The sequence below is a fragment of the Ranitomeya variabilis genome, chromosome 1 (genome assembly GCF_051348905.1).
Source record: "Ranitomeya variabilis isolate aRanVar5 chromosome 1, aRanVar5.hap1, whole genome shotgun sequence".
In the NCBI taxonomy this organism is placed as follows: domain Eukaryota; kingdom Metazoa; phylum Chordata; class Amphibia; order Anura; family Dendrobatidae; genus Ranitomeya; species Ranitomeya variabilis.
Genome location: NC_135232.1, coordinates 233,709,784 through 233,732,218, shown reverse-complemented (window position 1 = coordinate 233,732,218; position 22,435 = coordinate 233,709,784). Strand labels below are relative to the sequence as shown.

General features: G+C 46.2%; 1 protein-coding gene across 1 annotated transcript in view; it reads right to left on the bottom strand.

Moving 5' to 3' along the window:
* Nucleotides 1-22,435, bottom strand: part of TMEM132B (transmembrane protein 132B) — a 1,073,183-nt gene that overhangs the window by 47,775 nt on the left and 1,002,973 nt on the right. Inside the window, exon 6 of the mRNA XM_077293266.1 lies at nt 20,623-20,828. Coding sequence (XP_077149381.1) covers nt 20,623-20,828 — 206 coding nt within the window. The remainder of the gene's footprint in view (nt 1-20,622; nt 20,829-22,435) is intronic.

The following is a 22,435-nucleotide window of genomic DNA, read 5'->3' as shown; positions in this document are numbered from 1 at the left end:
TGTTTTTGGGGTTCAGAAGATTTCTTTTTTGGGGTACATTTTTTCCCCCTCTTCTATTGAGATGGATCCTGTGAAGGTTCGGGCTATTTGTGACTGGACGCAACCGACTTCTCTTAAGGGCCTTCAGAAATTTTTGGGCTTTGCTAACTTTTATCGTCGATTCATAACTGGTTTTTCTAGCGTTGTCAGGCCTTTGACTGATTTGACTAAAAAGGGTGCTGATGTTGCAGATTGGTCTCCTGCTGCTGTGGAGGCCTTTCGGGAGCTTAAGCGCCGTTTTTCTTCTGCTCCGGTGTTGTGCCAGCCTGATGTTTCTCTTCCTTTTCAGGTGGAAGTTGATGCTTCCGAGATCGGAGCTGGGGCGGTTTTGTCGCAGAAAAGTTCAGATTGTTCAGTGATGAGACCTTGTGCGTTCTTTTCTCGAAAATTTTCGCCCGCTGAGCGAAATTATGACGTCGGTAATCGGGAGCTTTTGGCGATGAAGTGGGCATTCGAGGAGTGGCGTCATTGGCTTGAGGGTGCTAAACATCAGGTGGTGGTCTTGACTGATCACAAAAATTTGATTTATCTTGAGTCGGCCAGACGTCTGAATCCTAGACAGGCGCGCTGGTCGTTGTTTTTCTCCCGGTTTAATTTTGTGGTTTCGTATCTGCCAGGTACTAAGAATGTGAAGGCGGATGCCCTTTCTAGGAGTTTTGAACCTGATTCCCCTGGTGATTCTAAACCTACGGGTATACTTAAGGATGGGGTGATATTGTCTGCTGTCTTCCCAGACCTGCGACGTGCTTTACAAGAGTTTCAGGCGGATCGGCCTGATCGTTGTCCGCCTGGTAGATTGTTTGTGCCGGATGAGTGGACCAATAGAGTCATCTCGGAGGTTCATTCTTCTGCGTTGGCAGGTCATCCGGGAATTTTTGGTACCAGAGATTTGGTGGCTAGGTCCTTCTGGTGGCCTTCCCTGTCTCGGGACGTGCGTACTTTTGTGCAGTCTTGCGATGTTTGTGCTCGGGCCAAGCCTTGTTGTTCTCGGGCTAGTGGGTTGTTGTTGCCCTTGCCTGTTCCTAAGAGGCCTTGGACACACATCTCTATGGATTTTATTTCTGATCTCCCTGTTTCTCAGAAGATGTCCGTCATTTGGGTGGTGTGTGACCGCTTTTCTAAGATGGTTCATTTGGTGCCCTTGCCCAAGCTGCCTTCCTCATCTGAGTTGGTGCCCCTGTTTTTTCAGAATGTGGTTCGGCTGCATGGTATTCCGGAGAATATCGTTTCCGACAGGGGATCCCAGTTTGTGTCCAGATTTTGGCGGGCGTTTTGTGCCAGGATGGGCATTGATTTGTCTTTTTCGTCTGCATTTCATCCCCAGACAAATGGCCAGACGGAACGTACTAATCAGACCTTGGAGACTTATTTGAGGTGTTTCGTGTCTGCTGATCAGGATGACTGGGTCTCCTTTTTGCCGTTGGCTGAGTTTGCCCTTAATAATCGGGCCAGTTCTGCCACTTTGGTCTCCCCTTTCTTTTGCAATTCAGGGTTCCATCCTCGTTTTTCATCTGGTCAGGTGGAATCTTCGGATTGTCCTGGAGTGGATACCATGGTGGATAGGTTGCATCGTATTTGGGGGCAGGTGGTGGACAATTTGGAGTTGTCCCAGGAGAAGACTCAACGTTTTGCTAATCGCCATCGTCGTGTTGGTCCTCGTCTTCGTGTTGGGGACTTGGTGTGGTTGTCCTCCCGTTTTGTCCCTATGAGGGTCTCTTCTCCTAAGTTTAAGCCTCGGTTCATCGGTCCTTATAAGATTTTGGAAATTCTTAACCCTGTGTCTTTTCGTTTGGACCTCCCAGCATCCTTTGCTATCCATAATGTCTTCCATCGGTCATTATTGCGGAGGTATGAGGTGCCACTTGTGCCTTCTGTTGAGCCTCCTGCTCCTGTGCTGGTTGAGGGTGAATTGGAGTACGTGGTGGAGAAAATCTTGGACTCCCGTGTTTCCAGACGGAGACTTCAGTATCTGGTGAAATGGAAGGGCTACGGTCAAGAGGATAATTCTTGGGTTACAGCTTCTGATGTTCATGCTTCTGATTTGGTCCGTGCCTTTCATAGGGCTCTGTTGTGAATTTGGATTCTGGGCTCCCCCGGTGGCTACTGGTGGAATTGAACTGGTGTCTTCATCTTCTCTGTTCACCTGTTCCCATCAAGATGTGGGAGTCGCTATATAACCTTGCTGCTCTGTTAGTTTCTTGCCGGTCAACAATGTTATCAGAAGCCTCTCTGTGCTTGTTCCTGCTCCTAGACAACTACTAGATAAGTTGGACTCTTGTCCATGTTTGTTTTTGCATTTTTGTTCCAGTTCACAGCTGTAGTTTCGTTACTGTGTCTGGAAAGCTCTTGTGAACAGGAATTGCCACTCTGGTGTTATGAGTTAATGCCAGAGTTTTAAAGTAATTTCTGGATGGTGTTTTGATTAGGGTTTTTAGCTGACCATGAAAGTGTCCTTTCTGTCTTCTGCTATGTAGTAAGTGGACCTCAAATTTGCTAAACCTATTTTCATACTACGTTTGTTGTTTCATCTTAATTCACCGCCAATACATGTGGGGGGCCTCTGTCTCCTTTTGGGGTATTTCTCTAGAGGTGAGCTAGGACTAATATTTTCCTCTGCTAGCATTATTTAGTCCTCCGGCTGGTGCTGGGCATCTAGAATCAACGTAGGCATGCTACCCGGCCACTGCTAGTTGTGTGTTAGGTTTAGTTCATGGTCAGCTCAGTTCCCATCTTCCAAGAGCTAGTTCCTATATATGCTTATGCTATGATCTCTTGCCATTGAGATCATGACAGTTTGACCGGCCCACTAAAGGGTTAAAATCCTTGGCTGAGAAAGGAGAGAAATAAGTAGTCTGCTGAAATTTTTTTTTTTTTTTTTTTTTTCTCCCCTTTGAATGGCTCTGTGTCCACCTGTTTGTAATGGATCTTCAGAGGGTAACTGCAGGTTTGAATAATCTCGCCACGAAGGTACAAAATTTGCAAGATTTTGTTTGTCATGCACCTGTATCTGAGCCGAGAATTCCTTTGCCGGAATTTTTCTCGGGGAATAGATCTGGGTTTCAGAATTTTCGAAATAATTGCAAATTATTTTTGTCCCTGAAATCTCGCTCTGCCGGAGACCCTGCACAGCAGGTCAGGATTGTGATTTCCTTGCTCCGGGGCGACCCTCAAGACTGGGCTTTTTCATTGACACCAGGGGATCCTGCGTTGCTCAATGTGGATGCGTTTTTTCTGGCCTTGGGGTTGCTTTATGACGAACCTCATTTGGAGCTTCAGGCAGAAAAAACTTTGATGTCCCTATCTCAGGGGCAAGATGAAGCGGAAATCTACTGCCAAAGATTCCGTAAATGGTCTGTGCTTACTCAGTGGAATGAGTGCGCCCTGGCGGCGACTTTCAGAGAGGGTCTCTCTGATGCCATTAAGGATGTTATGGTGGGGTTCCCTGTGCCTGCGGGTCTGAATGAGTCCATGACAATGGCTATTCAGATCGATAGGCGTTTGCGGGAGCGCAAACCAGTGCACCATCTGGCGGTGTCCACTGAGAAATCGCCAGAGAGTATGCAGTGTGATAGAATTCTGTCCCGAAGCGAGCGGCAGAATTTTAGACGGAAAAATGGGTTGTGTTTCTATTGTGGTGATTCTACTCATGTTATATCAGCATGCTCTAAGCGCACTAAAAAACTTGGTAAATCTGTTTCCATTTGCACCTTACCATCTAAGTTTATTCTATCTGTGACCCTGATTTGCTCTTTGTCATCTATTACCACGGACGCCTATGTCGACTCTGGCGCCGCTTTGAGTCTTATGGATTGGTCCTTTGCCAAACGCTGTGGGTATGATTTCGAGCCTTTGGAGACCCCTATTCCTCTGAAGGGGATTGACTCCACCCCATTGGCTAATAATAAACCACAATACTGGACACAAGTAACTATGCGTATTAATCCGGGTCACCAGGAGATTATTCGCTTTCTGGTGCTGTATAATCTACATGATGATTTGGTGCTAGGATTGCCTTGGCTGCAATCTCACAACCCAGTCCTCGACTGGAGAGCTATGTCTGTGTTGAGCTGGGGATGTAAGGGGGCTCATGGGGATGTACCTGTGGTTTCCATTTCATCATCTATTCCCTCTGAAGTTCCTGAGTTCCTGTCTGACTATCGTGACGTCTTTGAAGAATCCAAGCTTGGTTCGTTACCTCCGCACCGAGAGTGCGATTGTGCCATAGATTTAATCCCGGGTAGTAAATACCCAAAGGGTCGTTTATTTAATCTGTCTGTGCCTGAACATGCTGCTATGCGTGAATATATAAAGGAGTCCTTGGAAAAGGGACATATTCGTCCATCGTCATCTCCCTTAGGAGCCGGTTTTTTCTTTGTGTCAAAAAAAGACGGCTCTTTGAGACCATGTATTGATTATCGGCTTTTGAATAAAATCACTGTTAAATATCAATACCCATTGCCGTTGCTGACTGATTTGTTTGCTCGCATAAAGGGGGCCAAGTGGTTCTCTAAGATTGACCTTCGTGGGGCGTATAATTTGGTGCGAATCAGGCAGGGGGATGAGTGGAAAACCGCATTTAATACGCCCGAGGGCCACTTTGAGTATTTAGTGATGCCTTTTGGTCTTTCTAATGCTCCGTCAGTTTTCCAGTCCTTTATGCATGATATTTTTCGCAATTATTTGGATAAATTTATGATTGTGTATCTGGATGATATTCTGATTTTTTCGGATGACTGGGACTCTCTTGTCCAGCAAGTCAGGAGGGTTTTTCAGGTTTTGCGGTCTAATTCTTTGTGTGTGAAGGGTTCTAAGTGTGTTTTTGGGGTACAGAGGATTTCCTTTTTGGGATATATTTTTTCCCCCTCTTCCATTGAAATGGATCCTGTCAAGGTTCAAGCTATTTGTGATTGGACGCAGCCCTCTTCTCTTAAGAGTCTTCAGAAATTTTTGGGCTTTGCTAACTTTTATCGTCGATTTATTGCTGGTTTTTCGGATATTGCTAAGCCATTGACCGATTTGACTAAGAAGGGTGCTGATGTTGCTGATTGGTCCCCTGATGCTGTGGAGGCCTTTCGGGAGCTTAAGCGCCGTTTTTCCTCTGCCCCTGTGTTGCGTCAGCCTGATGTTGCTCTACCTTTTCAGGTTGAGGTCGACGCTTCTGAGATCGGAGCTGGGGCAGTGTTGTCGCAGAAAAGTTCTGACTGCTCCGTGATGAGGCCTTGTGCCTTCTTTTCCCGTAAATTTTCGCCCGCTGAGCGGAATTATGATGTTGGGAATCGGGAGCTTTTGGCCATGAAGTGGGCTTTTGAGGAGTGGCGCCATTGGCTTGAGGGGGCCAGACATCAGGTGGTGGTATTGACTGACCACAAAAATTTGATTTATCTTGAGACCGCCAGGCGCCTGAATCCTAGACAGGCGCGCTGGTCATTATTTTTCTCTCGGTTTAATTTTGTGGTGTCATACCTACCGGGTTCTAAGAATGTTAAGGCGGATGCCCTTTCTAGGAGTTTTGAGCCTGACTCACCTGGTAACTCTGAGCCCACAGGTATCCTTAAGGATGGAGTGGTATTGTCAGCCGTTTCTCCAGACCTGCGGCGGGCCTTGCAGGAGTTTCAGGCGGATAGACCTGATCGTTGCCCACCTGATAAACTGTTTGTTCCTGATGATTGGACCAGTAGAGTCATCTCTGAGGTTCATTCTTCTGCGTTGGCAGGTCATCCTGGCATTTTTGGTACCAGGGATTTGGTGGCAAGGTCCTTCTGGTGGCCTTCCCTGTCACGAGATGTGCGAGGCTTTGTGCAGTCTTGTGACGTTTGTGCTCGGGCCAAGCCTTGTTGTTCTCGGGCTAGTGGATTGTTGTTGCCCTTGCCTATTCCTAAGAGGCCTTGGACGCACATCTCGATGGATTTTATTTCAGATCTGCCTGTTTCTCAGAAGATGTCTGTCATCTGGGTGGTGTGTGACCGTTTCTCTAAGATGGTCCATTTGGTTCCTCTGCCCAAGTTGCCTTCTTCTTCCGAGTTGGTTCCTCTGTTTTTTCAAAATGTTGTTCGTTTGCATGGTATTCCTGAGAATATCGTTTCTGACAGAGGGACCCAATTCGTGTCTAGATTTTGGCGGGCATTCTGTGCTAGGATGGGCATAGATTTATCTTTTTCGTCCGCTTTCCATCCTCAGACGAATGGCCAGACCGAGCGGATTAATCAGACCCTGGAGACATATCTGAGGTGTTTTGTGTCTGCTGACCAGGATGATTGGGTTGCTTTTTTGCCATTGGCGGAGTTCGCTCTCAATAATCGGGCCAGCTCTGCCACTTTGGTGTCCCCGTTTTTCTGTAATTCGGGGTTTCATCCTCGATTTTCCTCTGGTCAGGTGGAATCTTCGGATTGTCCTGGAGTGGATGCTGTGGTGGAGAGATTGCATCAGATCTGGGGGCAGGTGGTGGACAATTTGAGGTTGTCCCAGGAGAAGACTCAGCTTTTTGCCAACCGCCACCGTCGTGTTGGTCCTCGGCTTTGTGTTGGGGATTTGGTGTGGTTGTCTTCTCGTTTTGTCCCTATGAGGGTCTCTTCTCCTAAGTTTAAGCCTCGGTTCATTGGCCCGTATAAGATATTGGAGATTCTTAACCCTGTTTCCTTCCGTTTGGACCTCCCTGCATCCTTCTCTATTCATAACGTTTTTCATCGGTCATTATTGCGCAGGTATGAGGTACCGGTTGTGCCTTCCGTTGAGCCTCCTGCTCCGGTGTTGGTTGAGGGTGAGTTGGAGTACGTTGTGGAGAAAATCTTAGACTCTCGTGTTTCCAGACGGAGACTCCAGTATCTGGTCAAGTGGAAGGGATACGGCCAGGAGGATAATTCTTGGGTGAATGCATCTGATGTTCATGCCTCTGATCTGGTTCGTGCCTTTCATAGGGCCCATCCTGATCGCCCTGGTGGTTCTGGTGAGGGTTCGGTGCCCCCTCCTTGAGGGGGGGGTACTGTTGTGAATTTGGATTCTGGGCTCCCCCGGTGGCTACTGGTGGAATTGAACTGGTGTCTTCATCTTCTCTGTTCACCTGTTCCCATCAAGATGTGGGAGTCGCTATATAACCTTGCTGCTCTGTTAGTTTCTTGCCGGTCAACAATGTTATCAGAAGCCTCTCTGTGCTTGTTCCTGCTCCTAGACAACTACTAGATAAGTTGGACTCTTGTCCATGTTTGTTTTTGCATTTTTGTTCCAGTTCACAGCTGTAGTTTCGTTACTGTGTCTGGAAAGCTCTTGTGAACAGGAATTGCCACTCTGGTGTTATGAGTTAATGCCAGAGTTTTAAAGTAATTTCTGGATGGTGTTTTGATTAGGGTTTTTAGCTGACCATGAAAGTGTCCTTTCTGTCTTCAGCTATGTAGTAAGTGGACCTCAAATTTGCTAAACCTATTTTCATACTACGTTTGTTGTTTCATCTTAATTCACCGCCAATACATGTGGGGGGCCTCTGTCTCCTTTTGGGGTATTTCTCTAGAGGTGAGCTAGGACTAATATTTTCCTCTGCTAGCATTATTTAGTCCTCCGGCTGGTGCTGGGCATCTAGAATCAACGTAGGCATGCTACCCGGCCACTGCTAGTTGTGTGTTAGGTTTAGTTCATGGTCAGCTCAGTTCCCATCTTCCAAGAGCTAGTTCCTATATATGCTTATGCTATGATCTCTTGCCATTGAGATCATGACAGTTTGACCGGCCCACTAAAGGGTTAAAATCCTTGGCTGAGAAAGGAGAGAAATAAGTAGTCTGCTGAAATTTTTTTTTTTTTTTTTTTTTTTCTCCCCTTTGAATGGCTCTGTGTCCACCTGTTTGTAATGGATCTTCAGAGGGTAACTGCAGGTTTGAATAATCTCGCCACGAAGGTACAAAATTTGCAAGATTTTGTTTGTCATGCACCTGTATCTGAGCCGAGAATTCCTTTGCCGGAATTTTTCTCGGGGAATAGATCTGGGTTTCAGAATTTTCGAAATAATTGCAAATTATTTTTGTCCCTGAAATCTCGCTCTGCCGGAGACCCTGCACAGCAGGTCAGGATTGTGATTTCCTTGCTCCGGGGCGACCCTCAAGACTGGGCTTTTTCATTGACACCAGGGGATCCTGCGTTGCTCAATGTGGATGCGTTTTTTCTGGCCTTGGGGTTGCTTTATGACGAACCTCATTTGGAGCTTCAGGCAGAAAAAACTTTGATGTCCCTATCTCAGGGGCAAGATGAAGCGGAAATCTACTGCCAAAGATTCCGTAAATGGTCTGTGCTTACTCAGTGGAATGAGTGCGCCCTGGCGGCGACTTTCAGAGAGGGTCTCTCTGATGCCATTAAGGATGTTATGGTGGGGTTCCCTGTGCCTGCGGGTCTGAATGAGTCCATGACAATGGCTATTCAGATCGATAGGCGTTTGCGGGAGCGCAAACCAGTGCACCATCTGGCGGTGTCCACTGAGAAATCGCCAGAGAGTATGCAGTGTGATAGAATTCTGTCCCGAAGCGAGCGGCAGAATTTTAGACGGAAAAATGGGTTGTGTTTCTATTGTGGTGATTCTACTCATGTTATATCAGCATGCTCTAAGCGCACTAAAAAACTTGGTAAATCTGTTTCCATTTGCACCTTACCATCTAAGTTTATTCTATCTGTGACCCTGATTTGCTCTTTGTCATCTATTACCACGGACGCCTATGTCGACTCTGGCGCCGCTTTGAGTCTTATGGATTGGTCCTTTGCCAAACGCTGTGGGTATGATTTCGAGCCTTTGGAGACCCCTATTCCTCTGAAGGGGATTGACTCCACCCCATTGGCTAATAATAAACCACAATACTGGACACAAGTAACTATGCGTATTAATCCGGGTCACCAGGAGATTATTCGCTTTCTGGTGCTGTATAATCTACATGATGATTTGGTGCTAGGATTGCCTTGGCTGCAATCTCACAACCCAGTCCTCGACTGGAGAGCTATGTCTGTGTTGAGCTGGGGATGTAAGGGGGCTCATGGGGATGTACCTGTGGTTTCCATTTCATCATCTATTCCCTCTGAAGTTCCTGAGTTCCTGTCTGACTATCGTGACGTCTTTGAAGAATCCAAGCTTGGTTCGTTACCTCCGCACCGAGAGTGCGATTGTGCCATAGATTTAATCCCGGGTAGTAAATACCCAAAGGGTCGTTTATTTAATCTGTCTGTGCCTGAACATGCTGCTATGCGTGAATATATAAAGGAGTCCTTGGAAAAGGGACATATTCGTCCATCGTCATCTCCCTTAGGAGCCGGTTTTTTCTTTGTGTCAAAAAAAGACGGCTCTTTGAGACCATGTATTGATTATCGGCTTTTGAATAAAATCACTGTTAAATATCAATACCCATTGCCGTTGCTGACTGATTTGTTTGCTCGCATAAAGGGGGCCAAGTGGTTCTCTAAGATTGACCTTCGTGGGGCGTATAATTTGGTGCGAATCAGGCAGGGGGATGAGTGGAAAACCGCATTTAATACGCCCGAGGGCCACTTTGAGTATTTAGTGATGCCTTTTGGTCTTTCTAATGCTCCGTCAGTTTTCCAGTCCTTTATGCATGATATTTTTCGCAATTATTTGGATAAATTTATGATTGTGTATCTGGATGATATTCTGATTTTTTCGGATGACTGGGACTCTCTTGTCCAGCAAGTCAGGAGGGTTTTTCAGGTTTTGCGGTCTAATTCTTTGTGTGTGAAGGGTTCTAAGTGTGTTTTTGGGGTACAGAGGATTTCCTTTTTGGGATATATTTTTTCCCCCTCTTCCATTGAAATGGATCCTGTCAAGGTTCAAGCTATTTGTGATTGGACGCAGCCCTCTTCTCTTAAGAGTCTTCAGAAATTTTTGGGCTTTGCTAACTTTTATCGTCGATTTATTGCTGGTTTTTCGGATATTGCTAAGCCATTGACCGATTTGACTAAGAAGGGTGCTGATGTTGCTGATTGGTCCCCTGATGCTGTGGAGGCCTTTCGGGAGCTTAAGCGCCGTTTTTCCTCTGCCCCTGTGTTGCGTCAGCCTGATGTTGCTCTACCTTTTCAGGTTGAGGTCGACGCTTCTGAGATCGGAGCTGGGGCAGTGTTGTCGCAGAAAAGTTCTGACTGCTCCGTGATGAGGCCTTGTGCCTTCTTTTCCCGTAAATTTTCGCCCGCTGAGCGGAATTATGATGTTGGGAATCGGGAGCTTTTGGCCATGAAGTGGGCTTTTGAGGAGTGGCGCCATTGGCTTGAGGGGGCCAGACATCAGGTGGTGGTATTGACTGACCACAAAAATTTGATTTATCTTGAGACCGCCAGGCGCCTGAATCCTAGACAGGCGCGCTGGTCATTATTTTTCTCTCGGTTTAATTTTGTGGTGTCATACCTACCGGGTTCTAAGAATGTTAAGGCGGATGCCCTTTCTAGGAGTTTTGAGCCTGACTCACCTGGTAACTCTGAGCCCACAGGTATCCTTAAGGATGGAGTGGTATTGTCAGCCGTTTCTCCAGACCTGCGGCGGGCCTTGCAGGAGTTTCAGGCGGATAGACCTGATCGTTGCCCACCTGATAAACTGTTTGTTCCTGATGATTGGACCAGTAGAGTCATCTCTGAGGTTCATTCTTCTGCGTTGGCAGGTCATCCTGGCATTTTTGGTACCAGGGATTTGGTGGCAAGGTCCTTCTGGTGGCCTTCCCTGTCACGAGATGTGCGAGGCTTTGTGCAGTCTTGTGACGTTTGTGCTCGGGCCAAGCCTTGTTGTTCTCGGGCTAGTGGATTGTTGTTGCCCTTGCCTATTCCTAAGAGGCCTTGGACGCACATCTCGATGGATTTTATTTCAGATCTGCCTGTTTCTCAGAAGATGTCTGTCATCTGGGTGGTGTGTGACCGTTTCTCTAAGATGGTCCATTTGGTTCCTCTGCCCAAGTTGCCTTCTTCTTCCGAGTTGGTTCCTCTGTTTTTTCAAAATGTTGTTCGTTTGCATGGTATTCCTGAGAATATCGTTTCTGACAGAGGGACCCAATTCGTGTCTAGATTTTGGCGGGCATTCTGTGCTAGGATGGGCATAGATTTATCTTTTTCGTCCGCTTTCCATCCTCAGACGAATGGCCAGACCGAGCGGATTAATCAGACCCTGGAGACATATCTGAGGTGTTTTGTGTCTGCTGACCAGGATGATTGGGTTGCTTTTTTGCCATTGGCGGAGTTCGCTCTCAATAATCGGGCCAGCTCTGCCACTTTGGTGTCCCCGTTTTTCTGTAATTCGGGGTTTCATCCTCGATTTTCCTCTGGTCAGGTGGAATCTTCGGATTGTCCTGGAGTGGATGCTGTGGTGGAGAGATTGCATCAGATCTGGGGGCAGGTGGTGGACAATTTGAGGTTGTCCCAGGAGAAGACTCAGCTTTTTGCCAACCGCCACCGTCGTGTTGGTCCTCGGCTTTGTGTTGGGGATTTGGTGTGGTTGTCTTCTCGTTTTGTCCCTATGAGGGTCTCTTCTCCTAAGTTTAAGCCTCGGTTCATTGGCCCGTATAAGATATTGGAGATTCTTAACCCTGTTTCCTTCCGTTTGGACCTCCCTGCATCCTTCTCTATTCATAACGTTTTTCATCGGTCATTATTGCGCAGGTATGAGGTACCGGTTGTGCCTTCCGTTGAGCCTCCTGCTCCGGTGTTGGTTGAGGGTGAGTTGGAGTACGTTGTGGAGAAAATCTTAGACTCTCGTGTTTCCAGACGGAGACTCCAGTATCTGGTCAAGTGGAAGGGATACGGCCAGGAGGATAATTCTTGGGTGAATGCATCTGATGTTCATGCCTCTGATCTGGTTCGTGCCTTTCATAGGGCCCATCCTGATCGCCCTGGTGGTTCTGGTGAGGGTTCGGTGCCCCCTCCTTGAGGGGGGGGTACTGTTGTGAATTTGGATTCTGGGCTCCCCCGGTGGCTACTGGTGGAATTGAACTGGTGTCTTCATCTTCTCTGTTCACCTGTTCCCATCAAGATGTGGGAGTCGCTATATAACCTTGCTGCTCTGTTAGTTTCTTGCCGGTCAACAATGTTATCAGAAGCCTCTCTGTGCTTGTTCCTGCTCCTAGACAACTACTAGATAAGTTGGACTCTTGTCCATGTTTGTTTTTGCATTTTTGTTCCAGTTCACAGCTGTAGTTTCGTTACTGTGTCTGGAAAGCTCTTGTGAACAGGAATTGCCACTCTGGTGTTATGAGTTAATGCCAGAGTTTTAAAGTAATTTCTGGATGGTGTTTTGATTAGGGTTTTTAGCTGACCATGAAAGTGTCCTTTCTGTCTTCAGCTATGTAGTAAGTGGACCTCAAATTTGCTAAACCTATTTTCATACTACGTTTGTTGTTTCATCTTAATTCACCGCCAATACATGTGGGGGGCCTCTGTCTCCTTTTGGGGTATTTCTCTAGAGGTGAGCTAGGACTAATATTTTCCTCTGCTAGCATTATTTAGTCCTCCGGCTGGTGCTGGGCATCTAGAATCAACGTAGGCATGCTACCCGGCCACTGCTAGTTGTGTGTTAGGTTTAGTTCATGGTCAGCTCAGTTCCCATCTTCCAAGAGCTAGTTCCTATATATGCTTATGCTATGATCTCTTGCCATTGAGATCATGACAGTTTGACCGGCCCACTAAAGGGTTAAAATCCTTGGCTGAGAAAGGAGAGAAATAAGTAGTCTGCTGAAATTTTTTTTTTTTTTTTTTTTTTTCTCCCCTTTGAATGGCTCTGTGTCCACCTGTTTGTAATGGATCTTCAGAGGGTAACTGCAGGTTTGAATAATCTCGCCACGAAGGTACAAAATTTGCAAGATTTTGTTTGTCATGCACCTGTATCTGAGCCGAGAATTCCTTTGCCGGAATTTTTCTCGGGGAATAGATCTGGGTTTCAGAATTTTCGAAATAATTGCAAATTATTTTTGTCCCTGAAATCTCGCTCTGCCGGAGACCCTGCACAGCAGGTCAGGATTGTGATTTCCTTGCTCCGGGGCGACCCTCAAGACTGGGCTTTTTCATTGACACCAGGGGATCCTGCGTTGCTCAATGTGGATGCGTTTTTTCTGGCCTTGGGGTTGCTTTATGACGAACCTCATTTGGAGCTTCAGGCAGAAAAAACTTTGATGTCCCTATCTCAGGGGCAAGATGAAGCGGAAATCTACTGCCAAAGATTCCGTAAATGGTCTGTGCTTACTCAGTGGAATGAGTGCGCCCTGGCGGCGACTTTCAGAGAGGGTCTCTCTGATGCCATTAAGGATGTTATGGTGGGGTTCCCTGTGCCTGCGGGTCTGAATGAGTCCATGACAATGGCTATTCAGATCGATAGGCGTTTGCGGGAGCGCAAACCAGTGCACCATCTGGCGGTGTCCACTGAGAAATCGCCAGAGAGTATGCAGTGTGATAGAATTCTGTCCCGAAGCGAGCGGCAGAATTTTAGACGGAAAAATGGGTTGTGTTTCTATTGTGGTGATTCTACTCATGTTATATCAGCATGCTCTAAGCGCACTAAAAAACTTGGTAAATCTGTTTCCATTTGCACCTTACCATCTAAGTTTATTCTATCTGTGACCCTGATTTGCTCTTTGTCATCTATTACCACGGACGCCTATGTCGACTCTGGCGCCGCTTTGAGTCTTATGGATTGGTCCTTTGCCAAACGCTGTGGGTATGATTTCGAGCCTTTGGAGACCCCTATTCCTCTGAAGGGGATTGACTCCACCCCATTGGCTAATAATAAACCACAATACTGGACACAAGTAACTATGCGTATTAATCCGGGTCACCAGGAGATTATTCGCTTTCTGGTGCTGTATAATCTACATGATGATTTGGTGCTAGGATTGCCTTGGCTGCAATCTCACAACCCAGTCCTCGACTGGAGAGCTATGTCTGTGTTGAGCTGGGGATGTAAGGGGGCTCATGGGGATGTACCTGTGGTTTCCATTTCATCATCTATTCCCTCTGAAGTTCCTGAGTTCCTGTCTGACTATCGTGACGTCTTTGAAGAATCCAAGCTTGGTTCGTTACCTCCGCACCGAGAGTGCGATTGTGCCATAGATTTAATCCCGGGTAGTAAATACCCAAAGGGTCGTTTATTTAATCTGTCTGTGCCTGAACATGCTGCTATGCGTGAATATATAAAGGAGTCCTTGGAAAAGGGACATATTCGTCCATCGTCATCTCCCTTAGGAGCCGGTTTTTTCTTTGTGTCAAAAAAAGACGGCTCTTTGAGACCATGTATTGATTATCGGCTTTTGAATAAAATCACTGTTAAATATCAATACCCATTGCCGTTGCTGACTGATTTGTTTGCTCGCATAAAGGGGGCCAAGTGGTTCTCTAAGATTGACCTTCGTGGGGCGTATAATTTGGTGCGAATCAGGCAGGGGGATGAGTGGAAAACCGCATTTAATACGCCCGAGGGCCACTTTGAGTATTTAGTGATGCCTTTTGGTCTTTCTAATGCTCCGTCAGTTTTCCAGTCCTTTATGCATGATATTTTTCGCAATTATTTGGATAAATTTATGATTGTGTATCTGGATGATATTCTGATTTTTTCGGATGACTGGGACTCTCTTGTCCAGCAAGTCAGGAGGGTTTTTCAGGTTTTGCGGTCTAATTCTTTGTGTGTGAAGGGTTCTAAGTGTGTTTTTGGGGTACAGAGGATTTCCTTTTTGGGATATATTTTTTCCCCCTCTTCCATTGAAATGGATCCTGTCAAGGTTCAAGCTATTTGTGATTGGACGCAGCCCTCTTCTCTTAAGAGTCTTCAGAAATTTTTGGGCTTTGCTAACTTTTATCGTCGATTTATTGCTGGTTTTTCGGATATTGCTAAGCCATTGACCGATTTGACTAAGAAGGGTGCTGATGTTGCTGATTGGTCCCCTGATGCTGTGGAGGCCTTTCGGGAGCTTAAGCGCCGTTTTTCCTCTGCCCCTGTGTTGCGTCAGCCTGATGTTGCTCTACCTTTTCAGGTTGAGGTCGACGCTTCTGAGATCGGAGCTGGGGCAGTGTTGTCGCAGAAAAGTTCTGACTGCTCCGTGATGAGGCCTTGTGCCTTCTTTTCCCGTAAATTTTCGCCCGCTGAGCGGAATTATGATGTTGGGAATCGGGAGCTTTTGGCCATGAAGTGGGCTTTTGAGGAGTGGCGCCATTGGCTTGAGGGGGCCAGACATCAGGTGGTGGTATTGACTGACCACAAAAATTTGATTTATCTTGAGACCGCCAGGCGCCTGAATCCTAGACAGGCGCGCTGGTCATTATTTTTCTCTCGGTTTAATTTTGTGGTGTCATACCTACCGGGTTCTAAGAATGTTAAGGCGGATGCCCTTTCTAGGAGTTTTGAGCCTGACTCACCTGGTAACTCTGAGCCCACAGGTATCCTTAAGGATGGAGTGGTATTGTCAGCCGTTTCTCCAGACCTGCGGCGGGCCTTGCAGGAGTTTCAGGCGGATAGACCTGATCGTTGCCCACCTGATAAACTGTTTGTTCCTGATGATTGGACCAGTAGAGTCATCTCTGAGGTTCATTCTTCTGCGTTGGCAGGTCATCCTGGCATTTTTGGTACCAGGGATTTGGTGGCAAGGTCCTTCTGGTGGCCTTCCCTGTCACGAGATGTGCGAGGCTTTGTGCAGTCTTGTGACGTTTGTGCTCGGGCCAAGCCTTGTTGTTCTCGGGCTAGTGGATTGTTGTTGCCCTTGCCTATTCCTAAGAGGCCTTGGACGCACATCTCGATGGATTTTATTTCAGATCTGCCTGTTTCTCAGAAGATGTCTGTCATCTGGGTGGTGTGTGACCGTTTCTCTAAGATGGTCCATTTGGTTCCTCTGCCCAAGTTGCCTTCTTCTTCCGAGTTGGTTCCTCTGTTTTTTCAAAATGTTGTTCGTTTGCATGGTATTCCTGAGAATATCGTTTCTGACAGAGGGACCCAATTCGTGTCTAGATTTTGGCGGGCATTCTGTGCTAGGATGGGCATAGATTTATCTTTTTCGTCCGCTTTCCATCCTCAGACGAATGGCCAGACCGAGCGGATTAATCAGACCCTGGAGACATATCTGAGGTGTTTTGTGTCTGCTGACCAGGATGATTGGGTTGCTTTTTTGCCATTGGCGGAGTTCGCTCTCAATAATCGGGCCAGCTCTGCCACTTTGGTGTCCCCGTTTTTCTGTAATTCGGGGTTTCATCCTCGATTTTCCTCTGGTCAGGTGGAATCTTCGGATTGTCCTGGAGTGGATGCTGTGGTGGAGAGATTGCATCAGATCTGGGGGCAGGTGGTGGACAATTTGAGGTTGTCCCAGGAGAAGACTCAGCTTTTTGCCAACCGCCACCGTCGTGTTGGTCCTCGGCTTTGTGTTGGGGATTTGGTGTGGTTGTCTTCTCGTTTTGTCCCTATGAGGGTCTCTTCTCCTAAGTTTAAGCCTCGGTTCATTGGCCCGTATAAGATATTGGAGATTCTTAACCCTGTTTCCTTCCGTTTGGACCTCCCTGCATCCTTCTCTATTCATAACGTTTTTCATCGGTCATTATTGCGCAGGTATGAGGTACCGGTTGTGCCTTCCGTTGAGCCTCCTGCTCCGGTGTTGGTTGAGGGTGAGTTGGAGTACGTTGTGGAGAAAATCTTAGACTCTCGTGTTTCCAGACGGAGACTCCAGTATCTGGTCAAGTGGAAGGGATACGGCCAGGAGGATAATTCTTGGGTGAATGCATCTGATGTTCATGCCTCTGATCTGGTTCGTGCCTTTCATAGGGCCCATCCTGATCGCCCTGGTGGTTCTGGTGAGGGTTCGGTGCCCCCTCCTTGAGGGGGGGGTACTGTTGTGAATTTGGATTCTGGGCTCCCCCGGTGGCTACTGGTGGAATTGAACTGGTGTCTTCATCTTCTCTGTTCACCTGTTCCCATCAAGATGTGGGAGTCGCTATATAACCTTGCTGCTCTGTTAGTTTCTTGCCGGTCAACAATGTTATCAGAAGCCTCTCTGTGCTTGTTCCTGCTCCTAGACAACTACTAGATAAGTTGGACTCTTGTCCATGTTTGTTTTTGCATTTTTGTTCCAGTTCACAGCTGTAGTTTCGTTACTGTGTCTGGAAAGCTCTTGTGAACAGGAATTGCCACTCTGGTGTTATGAGTTAATGCCAGAGTTTTAAAGTAATTTCTGGATGGTGTTTTGATTAGGGTTTTTAGCTGACCATGAAAGTGTCCTTTCTGTCTTCAGCTATGTAGTAAGTGGACCTCAAATTTGCTAAACCTATTTTCATACTACGTTTGTTGTTTCATCTTAATTCACCGCCAATACATGTGGGGGGCCTCTGTCTCCTTTTGGGGTATTTCTCTAGAGGTGAGCTAGGACTAATATTTTCCTCTGCTAGCATTATTTAGTCCTCCGGCTGGTGCTGGGCATCTAGAATCAACGTAGGCATGCTACCCGGCCACTGCTAGTTGTGTGTTAGGTTTAGTTCATGGTCAGCTCAGTTCCCATCTTCCAAGAGCTAGTTCCTATATATGCTTATGCTATGATCTCTTGCCATTGAGATCATGACAGGGCTCATCCAGATCGCCCGGGTGGTTCTTGTGAGGGTTCGGTGCCCCCTCCTTAAGGGGGGGGTACTGTTGTGATTCGGTTCGTGGGCTCCCCCGGTGGTCTCTTGTGGTACTGGTGTCCTGCAAGCTTTGCCTTCTCAGTTCACCTGTTCCTATCAGGATGTGGGAGTATCCTATTTAACCTTGCTCCTCAGTCATTCTAATGCTGGCCATCAATGTATCCAGAGTGATTCTGTTGCATGTTCCTGCTCCCAGTTTTCTGCTCAGCTAAGTTGGACACTTTAGTCCTTAAGTCTATTTTTGTATGTTTTGTCCAGTTTGCACTTATGTGAATCTCTGCAGCTGGAAGCTCTTGTTGGGCTGAAATTACCACTCCAGTGGCATGAGTTGTCACATGAGTTAAGGTAATTTCAGGATGGTGTTTTGAAGGGTTTTGCAGCTGACCGCGAAGTCCTCTGTTGTATCTTTCTGCTATTTAGTTAGCGGGCCTCTCTGTGCTAAATCTGCTTTCATACTACGTGTGTCTTTTCATCTGCTCTCACCGTTATTATATGTGGGGGGCTGCTATCTCCTGTGGGGACATTCTCTGGAGGCAAGCCAGGACTGTGTTTTCTTCTACCAGGGGTAGTTAGTTCTCCGGCTGGCGCGCGGCATCTAGAGACAGCGCAGGAATGCCCCCTGGCTACTTCTAGTGTGGTGTGTAGGTTTAGCATCGCGGTCAGCTCTAGTTTCCATCACCCGAGAGCTTGTCCGTTTATTCTATGCTTCTGATGTTTCCTTGCCATTGGAAACCATAACACCAGGGTAAACATCGGGTTACTAAGCGCGGCCCTGCGCTTAGTAACCCGATGTTTACCCTGGTTACCCGGGACCTCGGCATCATTGGTCGCTGGAGAGCTGTCTGTGTGACAGCTCCCCAGCGACCACACAATGACTTACCAACGATCATGGCCAGGTCGTATCGCTGGTCGTGATCGTTGGTAAATCGTTTTGTGAGACGGTACCCTAAGGACAACAGTCGAAAATTCCCAAAGTAATATAAAGGCACTACATTAATCAAATGTACATTGTATAACCAACCTACCACGGTCCCTGTTTAAAATGCATAGTCAGTTCCCATAGGGCAGCAGAACCCATAAATAAATGTCCAAATCTTACCTAGTGCTGGGAGGTGACAATCCATTATACCAAGAAGTATTAAGAGAACAACTATTGGCTTTTGAGCACTTACCCCTATCAGGATAAATGTAGCTACTTCTAAAGTGAAAATTACTCCATGTACCTCTTTGCAAATTACTTATTGGGCTAAAGGCACAGCCACATCGTGAAGGGAGCATGTGATCAGAAAATGACTTACTGTTTAACTCAAGTCTTTATATTATGTTTAGCTTGTGTAGCCTAATAAAAAATGACGGCTCAGAGGATCTCATCTACATGAACAAATACATGTGTGGTCAATACAAAGGACTGGCACATGACTTATTCCTTCCAAAGGACCATACTAAGGACCAGGGAGCACTCATTATGGGTGGAAGAAAGGCAATTCCAGCAACTAAGTAGGAAAGGGTTTTTTACAGTTACAGCAGTCAGACTGTAGAATGCCCTACCACAAGAGGTAGTAATGGCAGACACTATAACAACTTTAAAAAAAGAAAAGGATGATTTCCTCAGTACAAATAACCTTGTTGGTTGTAGATAATTTAGTGACAAAAAGTACCGTATATACTCGAGTATAAGCCGACCTGAGTATAAGCCGAGGCACCTAATTTTGTCACGGAAAACTGGGTAAGCTTATTGACTCGAGTATAAGCCAGGTATGTATTGTCCCCTTATCCCTGTCCTGGTATGTATTGTCCCCTTATCCCTGTCCTGGTATGCGTGGCTCCCCCCGTCACTGTCCTGCTATGCATGGCTCCCCCGTTCCATCGTTGTATGTATGGCTCCCCTGGTCCCATAGTTGTATGCATGGCTTCCCCGGTCCCGTGTTGCATGCATGGCTCCCCCGGTTCCGTATTGTATGCATGGCTCCCCCGGTCCCATGTTGTATGCCTGGCTCCCCCAGTCCCATGTTGTATGCCTGGCTCCCCCGATCCCGTGTTGCATGCACGGCTCTCCTGGTCCCCTTGTTGTATGCATGGCTCACCCCCTCCTTTCCTGGTATGCATGCTTCCTACTACATAAAAACAAAAACATTCTACCCACCCTCATCCATCGTACATACCTCCCAACTTTTGAGGTACAGATCACACGGCACAAGTAGCACACTGAGGCAAATTTTGGTCATACCCCTGGCCACACCCCAATCTGAGCCCATTTTCTATTTCTTTCTACCCCGGCAGGAGGAGATGTCAGTGGATTGGTGTCAGTGAGGGAAATTCAGCAGACTGTAGGGTGTAGACCACTGTGTCTGGGACAGTTGGGCCTAGAGATAAGTGGATGGATTCATGGGTCTCTGGTCCAGCATCCAGTTAGGTGCTACCTAGCAGCTGTAAGGAAGACCTGCAAATCTCTAACCTTCCGGCATCTCCGATGCTGCTTTTGATTTGTCAGAGCAGGAGGGACGTCATCTGTGCATACTGCTCATGTTGAGTTGGGACCTATGAATTTAATTTTTAGTTCCTTCATTCAGTCAGAGCTGCCAGAACTTTCTCATCTTTATGTAGCATCACATGACATCTGGCCTGTTTGTGTCTGTAAAGCCATGTTCACACATTGCAGAAATACTATGTTTTTTGGTTTCTGCTGATGTCTGCAACAAACTACCCAATAACAATCTTTTCCCCCTTATTTGATACGTTTCTGGGCAAGATGTGAAGCCTCATTTTTAATTTGTTTTTTATAGTACAGAAAAACATTGATTCTACACTTAATATAGTAACTGTGTTTTTTTTACATGCATTTTTGCAGGATCCATATAGAAGACAAAAGAGAGAAAAAAGCACCAAAACTGCACAGTTCAGCAGCGTCTTAAGACCATAAGTGGTGCAGTTTTCATGAAATTACATCCAATAAAGAACTCAGGCTAATAGTCACAGGTGCCTACTCACCTTTTATTAACAGACACTGGAATTCTCCAGCCTTTGATCTGGCTCAATTCAGTATCAGATATTTCGATTTGCAGAGGAAGTCGTGGAGCCCAGACTGTCACTTCTAGCTGGGTGGTTATGTGCTGGTATGTGAAATTTACGATAGTGTCCACTTTACTCTTCATTTCTTTGCCATTTACAAAGACTGAGTCACATTTGTCAGAAACCTGAATAAAGAAAATGTTCAGTATTTAGCATGCAGATGACAAGTATCTGAGACACAATAAAAGGATTAATCTGTCACTAGTTTTCACAATACATACTGCATGTATTATTAAAAATGTTATCCACTACTCGGACAACCCCTTCTCAATCACCATATTTTTCCCTAAAAATTAATAGCATCCGGCGCCATTCTAGCAACATCAACGTTTGGTCTCTCGGGGCTCGCATGACGTGGCTATGTCACTTGAGCCCTGCAATTAATTTGAAGGCCGCTAATGGGCCATTTCACTCTCACTTCCTTCATTCGAAACTGATATCCAGAAGAGGTAAGAGCTGTGTCCATTCTCTGACCTCCTCTGGAGGTCAGTTACATCTGAAGGAAGGGAGAGTAAAGCGGCCAATTAGCCATTATATAACCCATTATATAACGTGAACACTGCAACCAATGTCATGTGAACCCTGAGAACCCGCCACCAAAGTTGCTGGAATGGCATAGGCAGTGAGTATTGGCTGTTATTATTTCACGTGGGGGAATAAAGTGTCTTACAAGGTTTTGTCAAAGTAGTGGTGTAAAAACTGAATATCCATGTAAAAATGACGGTGCAATCCTTTTAAATAAAGTTACATATGTTTCTCTTCATTACACCTTCACATACTGAATACATTCAAAGCTTTTTTCTATCTGCATGTATAGTCCACCTGTCCTATTCATTATAATAAAGCAGAGATGCATACACGGAGCTTTTATGATGCTGTATGGTGTTATGCAGATTTCTCTGTAATACAGCATCCAAGGCAGATTGCATAGTCCTTTTCCCATCCAAGGCAGATTGCATAGTTCTTTTCAGGTAGATTCATACAAAATCTGACAGAAACACTCAGTGCACTACAATATGGCATTTAAGACATCCATAGAAAGATAACTCGGCACAGCTCATAGAATACATGAGACCTTACATAATGTATAGTTAGAAAATGCTAAATTTAATTAGTGGGGCAAATTTCCATAGGAACATAATCCATGTAGCAGAATGGAAAATAGTTTGCCAAAATTACTAGGGATGAGCGAACGTGCTTGTTGATACTCGGTTATCACTCGATTATCATGGTGCTTGAATGTGCTCGTTACTCAGGGCGCAATGGGTGATGCTCGATGTAAAACTCAAATCTCCACATCTTTGGTGCCTGTTACGCAGCCAATAAACCTGTGGGGATTGCCTGTGAGTCACTGTAATGCTGTATCCATCTTGGTTGTGGTATTACTGTGATAGACCAGCTGTCTGACATAATCAGGGATTATAGAAGGACAGGCACCACCCGGCTCGGCACACTGACGCCATTGCACAGCTCTGAGGCCTGTAGTGTTTATACTGGTGCTGAAGATGAGCCATCATACTAACCGCACTTCTAAGGGCTAATTGTTTGCTTTGCTGTTTGTATCACATACATTCTACATTTAAGCTAAGTTCACATTAGCGTTTGAGTCCGCAGCGTGGTGCTGAGCACTTCTTTCCTTAAGCTCCGCCTACTTCCGCATGCGTCTTGCGTACCTACCTCCTCCTTTAAACACTCTATCATTACTCCATTTCTAAATAAACCCTCTCTCGAT